At 63.7% G+C, this 6,620-nt stretch overlaps 1 protein-coding gene across 2 annotated transcripts; it reads left to right on the top strand.

The window, feature by feature from the left end:
• The first annotated feature begins 257 nt into the window (after positions 1 to 257).
• Positions 258 to 6,620, top strand: ZNF853 (zinc finger protein 853). 2 transcript variants are annotated; one of them, XM_060649572.3, is made up of 3 exons: positions 258 to 903; positions 1,642 to 1,759; positions 4,226 to 6,620. In XM_060649572.3, exons 1-3 carry the CDS (start codon positions 892 to 894, stop codon positions 6,247 to 6,249), a joined length of 2,154 nt encoding a protein of 717 aa, XP_060505555.3. In that variant the 5' UTR covers positions 258 to 891; the 3' UTR covers positions 6,250 to 6,620. The 2 variants fall into 2 exon arrangements, with proteins under 2 accessions (XP_060505555.3, XP_060505557.3); XM_060649574.3 differs by having other exon boundaries at positions 1,637 to 1,759.

Genomic DNA, 6,620 nt, shown 5'->3' with positions numbered 1-6,620 from the left:
GCTGGGGGGCGGAATGGGGCCTCCCCATCAGGTGAGTGTCATCTAATTGAGCGCTAATGAACCACAACTAGTAGCCCGGCCAGGGGCGCCCTGAGACCGCACGCGTCCCCACGGTGGCGCGGGGGTGGGGGGGGTGGGGGGGGTGAGCAGGAGCCTGGAGCCGCCCCGCCCCCCTCGGGGCAGCGACAGTCTCGCCACCCCCGCGGGTGCGCGGCCGGGCCCGGAAGGGTTAAGCCCACCGAGCTCGCCGCGGCCTAGAGCGGCGGCGGCGGCGGCGCGGGGGCCGGGGCGCGGGGCGCGCGGGTGGCGGGCGGGGGACAGGATGCGGATGCCGGGGGGACTTCCTGTGCCGGCCCCGCCGCCCCCGCCCCCGGTCCGGCCCGCCGCCCGCCGCCCGCTGCCGGCCGGACGCACGCTCGGGGGGGTGGCGGGCGAGCGAACCGGACCCCAGCGCGGGCCGCCCCCCTGCCCCCCCCGCCCCCCCCCCGGCGCCGGGCACCTGTGGCCGCCGGCCGAACCCGGCCGGACCCGGGCTGCCCCCGGCCCACCCGAGGCCGGTGTCGCCCGGCCCCCGCCGACCTCGGACCGGACCCCCGGCGCCCAGCCTCCTCCCCGCCCCCTTCCCCCGGGACGGGTGCCCGACACCAACTTCTGCTCGCGAACTCCGTTCTGCCCCTTTCTTGGCCCAGGGCGACCTCGGCAGCCCTGACAGCGACAGGCCCGCCGCCGCAGTGCCCAGAAAGGCCCCCGGGTGGCCCGGCGCCTCCCCGGCTCTTTCTGGATGGAGGCGCCTCAGGAAGGAGCCGGCTGACGCTTCGGCCTTGGCTGCCCAGCCCCTGCTGACCATGAACACACCTCCCCTAGTGCAGAGGCCGCGGTGAGGGGCAGGAAATGCTGCGCCAGGTGAGGCCCGTTGGGCGGGACGGCGCGGCGAACCTTCGGGGCGCTTCCAGTCTTTTCGACCGGACCCCCACAGAGACCTGGAGCTGTCCTGTTAGGAGGGGAGGCCGGCTGGATGTGGGGACACCTCTGCAGGGGCCGGGGGTGGGGCGTGGGGCGGGAAGGCCAGTGGAGGGGGGATGCAGGAGAGAGGTGGGGAACCCTCCCGACTTCAGGAGCCCCTGGGCCAGGGCTGGTTCTGTGGGTTGCTGGTGCTCTGGCCTAGGAATGCTGGCCGAACCCCAAGAGCAGCCTAGGAGGCCAGAGACCAGGGAGGTGAACAGGCTTGGCGGGGCTTTGTGGGGGGGGGCAGTGGAACGTGAGGTTTCTCCGTCTTCTCTGCCAACTTCCTCAACTGTCCCTGCTGGGTCTCCAGCTCCCCATCCTAGTGGAGCAGTTGCACCGGCTGCCCCCTAAGGCTGGGGCTGAGTGTGGGCCCCGCAGAATCCCAGAATTCGGGAATGGAGGGACTGCCTCCCTGCGGGGGGCTGAACGGGCCTTGGGGAGCAGAGCTCCGGGCTGCCCTGCGCCTCCCTTCCCCAGCTGTGGCTCCAACTGTCCTCCTTTCCAGCCAGGGTAGGGCCCCTGGCTCTGGAGGCCTGAGGCTGAGGTGGAGGGCTCTCTGGCAGTCAGTGCCACGGGGCTGGGGGCTCACAGCACTCCTGCCCACCTGAACAGCTTCCTTCCTTCCTCTCAGCACAGCTGGCTCCCCGGGGTCTTGGTCTGAGCGCTAGGATGGAGCTGGGGCCAGCGACTGAGACCTTCGTGCTGGAGCTTCGGTGTCTCGAAGATGGGGGCCCGGGGCCCGGCACCCTCTCAGGTGAGGGACTAGAGGGAGGTGGCTCTGACCCAAAGCGGGAGACGGTCCTCAGGCCCCGCGGAGGACCTTCTGACAGAGCCCGGCCTGCTGCGGGCGAGAGGGGGCTGCAGGGTGGCGGGCAGCCTGCTGTCCGCAAGGGTGCTCACCTGTGGTTTCGGGGTGCGGGGCTGGGGCAGGCTGCAGCCGCTCACCGCGGCCGAGTTCAGCTGCCTGGAGTGACACTGGCGGGTTCCCCTCAGGGTTTTCCGAGGCGGCTGTATCAGGCTGTGGTTGTGCCTGTGACGGGCTCCCCGACGATGCAGATATTCTCAGGCCATGCCTGGACCCTGGGTATGTGCTGGCTGGGAGCTACTGCTATTTCCCCAGTGGCCAGGTGGCCTCCACTGTCCCCCGACCTGTCCCTGGCTCCAGACTCAAGTTCTCAAGATTGAATTCAGGGGCTCTCTCCCACTGCCCCTTGTACCTCAGGCATTGGACCCCTTGCTTCTCTTTTCTCTGTGGCCTTCTCTGGCCTTGTCCACTTTTCCTGACCTCTGCTTCAATCCATCTTCCTCCCCTTTTGCCCAGAGGCAAATATGGCCCTGCAGAACCTTTCAAGATGCCTTCTCCCTCTGGGACACGGTCTGGGGAAACTTTCTATGGTGGTCATGCTCCTGGGGGCCACTTTCCTTCTCTGTGCTTTGAGGGCACTGACTGAGGGCCGGGCCAGGGTCGAACAGCATGAAAAGGACCAAGGCAATTAGAGGGGCTGTGTTGGGATGTGTGGCTAAACGACTCTCCTGGCTCAAATATTTAACTGGAAAAAGTCTTGCAAGGGCACGCACATCAGGTGACACTTAATAATATGTTTACTAAAAACATCGTTGTTTAAAATGCTGGTGCTGCTGTAAGAAGCCAGGACTGGCCACACAGCCAAGTGCTGTGCTAGAAACGTGAGGACTCACACAGAAGCACGGTGCTCCTTGCTGCCTCGAGGGGTGGCAGGAGGCTGGAGTGTCTCAGACCTTGACATTGCTGGGGGAACAGGTTTTCGTGGCTGTCTTCGCTCACCACATGCATACTCCCGACTGGTGTGTGTTTATGCGAAATGCATTCACTTGTCCATTAGCCTAAGCAAAGGTTATTAGGACTGGTTTTCTGAAAGGAAGTTATTTTCATATAGATATCCCTTGGTTTTATGAAATCAATACAATCCTGGCAAAGTGGCTGGAAAGCAAAATTTTATAACATCGAACCTCTGCTTTCTGTTACAAAACTGAAAATACGAAGCTGTAGGAAGAACAGACGTGGAAATCAGACTCGGAAATGGAGAGAGCCTCTTCGGATTTTCCGTGAACACAGCCTGAATGCTCAAAATGAGAGACAGACACGTGGATATTGTGCAGGAAAGTGAAATGTGACAATGGAGCGACTCTTACGTAGTGGGGCTTCCTCTACACCTGCACAACCCTGGGCCAGACGTTTCCCCCCTGGCATTCTCGCTATGTCCCTGGGAAGGGTTTATCTCCTTTTTCCAGACAGGGAAATTCAGGTTCCCAGAGGTGACATAACTGGCCAGTCACCATGTTGACTTGGGGCTATGGAATTAGTCCTTTCCATTCCTGAGTAATAGTCTCAGACACTTCCAGTCTTCAGGCTGTTTCAAACGGAGCTAGTTGTATCTTTGGTATTGCTAAAGTGTTTGTTAGTTTGCAAACTCATTTTCTAAGTCACAGGGAGAGGGATTTTTCAAGCACCCACCAGGTTCTAGAGGCGATGCCGGGGCCCTTCTGGCTTTGCCCGTGAAGCTGGAAGTGTGGGTATCCCGAAGCTGTCACTGACAAGGAGGGCTCCGTGGCTGCGGGAGGTCGACGGCTGGTAAGCGGTAGAGTTAGGGCCTGAACGGAGGACTTCCCGCTGGAAACTTTGTGCTGTCTCTGACACTTCGGTGACTTTTAGGACCGCTAGTGGTGATACTTCCAGGCGTTATTATTTACGGAGAAGGCAAGTTTTACTTCTGTGAGGTGTGACCCTAACTGAGGTCAGAGTTCAGCACGGGCTTGTGGCTTAGCTGTCCGAACGGCTTGTACGCGGATTCCCACTGGATGGTGGTGAAGCACGAGAGACTTCTCAGGGAACGGTGCTGGGGAGCCCCAGGCACCCAGGCTCTTGTCACTGCCAAGATCTAAGCGTGGAGCCTGTGTGGAGGGAGGCGCGGGGGAGAGGTGGAACAGCCAGGGTGCAGAGTGACGTGACCAGCAGTCCTGCGGGCGCATTTCTAAGCCAACCCCACACCTCTGGGCAATTCAGTTCCTGCCACGCTGCCATTGTCAACCGAGCCGGTGCTTTTGGGTCCCTGATGGGAGCTCACAGTGTGTCCTAGCGTGGCTGTCCATGGGGCCGGGTGAGCGGGGAGGTCCAGGGGGTCTGCACCTGAGAGCTGCCCGTAGATTTTTCTCTCCTGGCTTCCTGCCATTTCCACTACAGGTGGCAGCGGTGGGAGTGAGAGTCAGGAGGAAGAAGAGGCTCAGGAGAACGGCAGCCCACCGCGGCCAACAAGCTCAGCCCCGACGGGGGCCAGTGAAATGGCTGAGGAAGCACAGCAGGGGCAGCCGGAGTTGCAACCACAACAGTCAGAACAGCAACCCGCGCTGCCACAACAGCCACGGCAGGAGCGGCGACCACAAAGCCGATCCCCAGGTCCGCAGCAACAGCGGCAAGCTGACCGAGAATGGCTGCCTCGACAAGAGAAGCACCTGCAGGAAAACCCCCAACCTGTGCCACCTCAGCAGCTGAAACCACAGCTGCCGCCGATGCCGCCGCAGGAACAATCAGAGGAGCAGCAAGTGCCAGAGCAACACCTGTTGCAGCCACAGCAGAAACCGTTACCCCAGCACCAACAGTTACAGAAGCAGCAGCCACAGAAGCAGTTAAGGCAGCAGGAACCGTGGCAGCAGGAGCAGCAGCAGCAGGGACAGTCCGGGCAGCAGCAGGAGGAGGAACAATTCCAGCAGCAGCAGCAGCAGCAGCAGCAGCAGCAGGAACTGTTACAACAGCAGCACCTGCAGCAGCAACAGTTACAGCAGCAGCAGAAAGCGGAACAGTTACAGCAGCAGCACCTGCAGCAGCAACAGTTACAGCAGCAGGAACAGTTACAGCAGCAGCAGCAGCAGCAGGAACTGTTACAACAGCAGCACCTGCAGCAGCAACAGTTGCAGCAGCAACAGTTACAGCAGCAGCAGCAGCAGCAGGAACTGTTACAACAGCAGCACCTGCAGCAGCAACAGTTACAGCAGCAGCAGCAGCAGGAACTGTTACAGCAGCAGCACCTGCAGCAGCAACGGTTACAGCAGCAGCAGCAGCAGGAACTGTTACAGCAGCAGCTGTTGCAGCAGCAACAGTTACAGCAGCAGCAGCAGCAGCAGCAGCCGCCGCAACGGCTGCAGCAACAGGAACAGCTTCAACAGCAGCAGCAGCAGCCCCCTCTGCTGGAGCCAGACGAGGAGGAAGAGGTGGAGCTGGAGCTCATGCCGGTTGACCTGGGGTCGGATCAGGAACTGGAGAGGCAGCGGCAGGAGCTGGAGAGACAACAGGAGCAGCGGCAGCTGCAGCTCAAACTGCAGGAGCAGCTGCAGCAGCTGGAGCAGCAGCTGGAGCAGCAGCAGCAGCAGCTGGAGGAGCAGCGGCAGGAGGTGCGGCTGGAGCTGACCCCGGTGGAGCTGGGAGCCCAGCGGCAGGAGGTGCGGCTGGAGCTGACCCCCGTGCAGCCCGAGCTGCAGCTGGAGCTGGTGCCCGCCGCGGGGGGCGGCGGGGCTTCGGCCCCGGGGGCGCCAGCCGCCGTCGTGGTGGCCCCCCCGGGCTACGTGGTGCTGCAGGAGCTCATGGTGCTGCCGGCCGTGGCCGCGCCGGCGGTGGTGGCCATCCCGGGCCCCGCGGGCAGCGCCGCCCTGACCCCGGCCAGGCAGCGGCGGCGGCGGCGCGCCCGGGACCGGCCGACCATCTGCGGGGAGTGCGGCAAGGGCTTCAGCCGCAGCACGGACCTGGTGCGGCACCAGGCCACGCACACGGGCGAGCGGCCGCACCGCTGCGGCGAGTGCGGGAAGGGCTTCTCGCAGCACTCCAACCTGGTGACGCACCAGCGCATCCACACGGGCGAGAAGCCCTACGCCTGCTCCTACTGCGCCAAGCGCTTCAGCGAGAGCTCGGCGCTCGTGCAGCACCAGCGCACGCACACGGGCGAGCGGCCCTACGCCTGCGGCGACTGCGGCAAGCGCTTCAGCGTCTCGTCCAACCTGCTGCGCCACCGGCGCACGCACTCGGGCGAGCGGCCCTACGTCTGCGAGGACTGCGGCGAGCGCTTCCGGCACAAGGTGCAGATCCGCCGCCACGAGCGCCAGCTGCACGGCGCCGGCCGATCGCGGGGCCTGGGCCTGCTCCGCAGCACGCGCGCGGCCACCGGCGGCCCCGCGCGCCCCGAGCAGGCGGCGGGGGCCGCGGACAAGGCGCCGTGACCGTGGGGGGCGGGGAGCCGGGGTCGGTGAGGGCGCAGGTTCCTCCCGCCCTGTCCCGTGGTGTGCGCGCACCTCCTGGAAGCCGGCTGCGGAAGGGCTCCCGGCTCTGTCCCTGGTTAGCTGAGGGTAGGCCACGGTTACGCACGGACCCTCGGAACGGCTCCTCGAGAAAAGCCTCTGGGGCCAAAGGGCACAGGTGTGGCACACCAGGACAGCCGCACAAATTCGTTGTTGGGTACCGGTCCGTGAGGAGTCCGCTAGAGCCCTTCCCCCAGAAAACTGGACTTTCTTGAAGTGACGGCCACAGGAAAAAAAAAAACAAACCTGCCAGTGACACGTGTGACAGTTGGTGACATTTGACACGCATCGAA

Source organism: Panthera onca, chromosome E3 (genome assembly GCF_046562875.1).
Source record: "Panthera onca isolate mPanOnc1 chromosome E3, mPanOnc1 haplotype 2, whole genome shotgun sequence".
NCBI classification, from domain to species: Eukaryota; Metazoa; Chordata; class Mammalia; order Carnivora; family Felidae; genus Panthera; species Panthera onca.
The sequence above is the reverse complement of the archived record's forward strand: the minus strand, read 5'-3'. Positions and strand labels throughout refer to the sequence as shown.

Excerpts from the sequence above, each read along its gene's own strand:
- ZNF853 (XM_060649572.3), top strand. Across the intron at positions 1,760-4,225 it reads GGGGCCCGGCACCCTCTCAG|GTGGCAGCGGTGGGAGTGAG; the intron begins GTGAGGGACTAG and ends TTTCCACTACAG.